Consider the following 1,260-nt stretch of genomic DNA (forward strand, 5'->3'; position numbering starts at 1 on the left):
ATGATAAGAGGTGCCCCAGCTAATACGCTTGGTCTTGCAAATGCAACTGGGTGGATGAATTCCGAGCTCTTTGTGGAAACTCTCAGACATTTTATCAAGTATTCCTACAGCACCCCAGATAATCCAAGTCTTCTCATTTATGACAATCATGAATCCCACATAAACATTCAAGTGTATGAATTAGCAAAAGCCAGTGGTGTGCACATCTTAACTCTCCCCCCACATTCTACTCACAAGATGCAACCATTAGATGTTGGAGTTTATTCACCATTTCAAAAATATTATACTAGTGCCATGAAATCTTGGATGATGCGCAATCCAGCAAAAAATGTGTCTATCTATGAAGTTGCAAGTTTTGTAGGGGAAGCTTTTCCCAAAGCGTTGACACCAGTAACCATCATGAGTGCGTTCAGAACGACTGGGATTTATCCTATGGATGAAGACATATTCCAAGATTCAGACTATATGCCAAGTTTGGTGACCGAAAGGCCATTACCTGAAGAATCTCCTACACTCATTGTTGAAAACCCATCCAACGAGCCTCTAACTAGGAATGATGGAGATCTACTTCCCAGTGCTACTTCCCTAAGTAATGACACATCCAATGAACCTCTAACCAGGAATGATGGAATGAGACACCCCCAAGAGTTTCCTCTAGGACAGGATGGCCTTGGATCTGTAGGTCCAATCGAACACACCACCAAGGATGACGAAATCAGGTACCCTAAGGAAATTTCTGACATTGAAAATACAATTCCTGAATTGCCTAAGACACCTCTCACAGATAAGAAATCCCTACTCTCTACTGAGCCCTCAACAAGTGGATATGCTGATTGTAAAAAGAAGTTTATAAGTCCTGAGGAGCACAGAGGCCTACCTAAGATAAATCTAGCATCAGCAACAAAGAAGAGAAGAAGAAGTGGTAAGAGTATGATTCTCACAGATACCCCTGAGAAAGCTGAATTGGTTTTGAAAGATGAAAGAAAGAATAAGAAGAACTCTCGAAGGTCAATCTGCACCAAGAAAAAACAAAAAGAGGTCCAACAAGCCGCTTCTTCTGATTCCGAAGAGGAACTAACAGGAGTTATTTACATGGAAGAATAGTCTCGCTGGAGGACGTAAAACTGAGACAAAACCAGCCCTGTCAAGCCACAGACAATAACACTGGCTCTTTTGAGGGTAGGTACCTGAATGGGACTATATGGTCAAGTCCGTCTCAGGAAGTAGGGTACAACGACATAATTATGTACCTGAATATCC

At 41.8% G+C, this 1,260-nt stretch overlaps 1 protein-coding gene across 1 annotated transcript; it reads left to right on the forward strand.

The window, feature by feature from the left end:
* The first annotated feature begins 54 nt into the window (after nucleotides 1–54).
* Nucleotides 55–1,104, forward strand: LOC108254156. Its single transcript, XM_017449146.1, has one exon. The coding sequence runs from the start codon at nucleotides 55–57 to the stop codon at nucleotides 1,102–1,104; it is 1,050 nt and encodes a 349-aa protein (XP_017304635.1).
* Nucleotides 1,105–1,260: the final 156 nt, after the last annotated feature.

This window comes from Diaphorina citri, unplaced genomic scaffold (genome assembly GCF_000475195.1).
Source record: "Diaphorina citri unplaced genomic scaffold, Diaci psyllid genome assembly version 1.1 scaffold14258, whole genome shotgun sequence".
NCBI lineage: Eukaryota > Metazoa > Arthropoda > Insecta > Hemiptera > Psyllidae > Diaphorina > Diaphorina citri.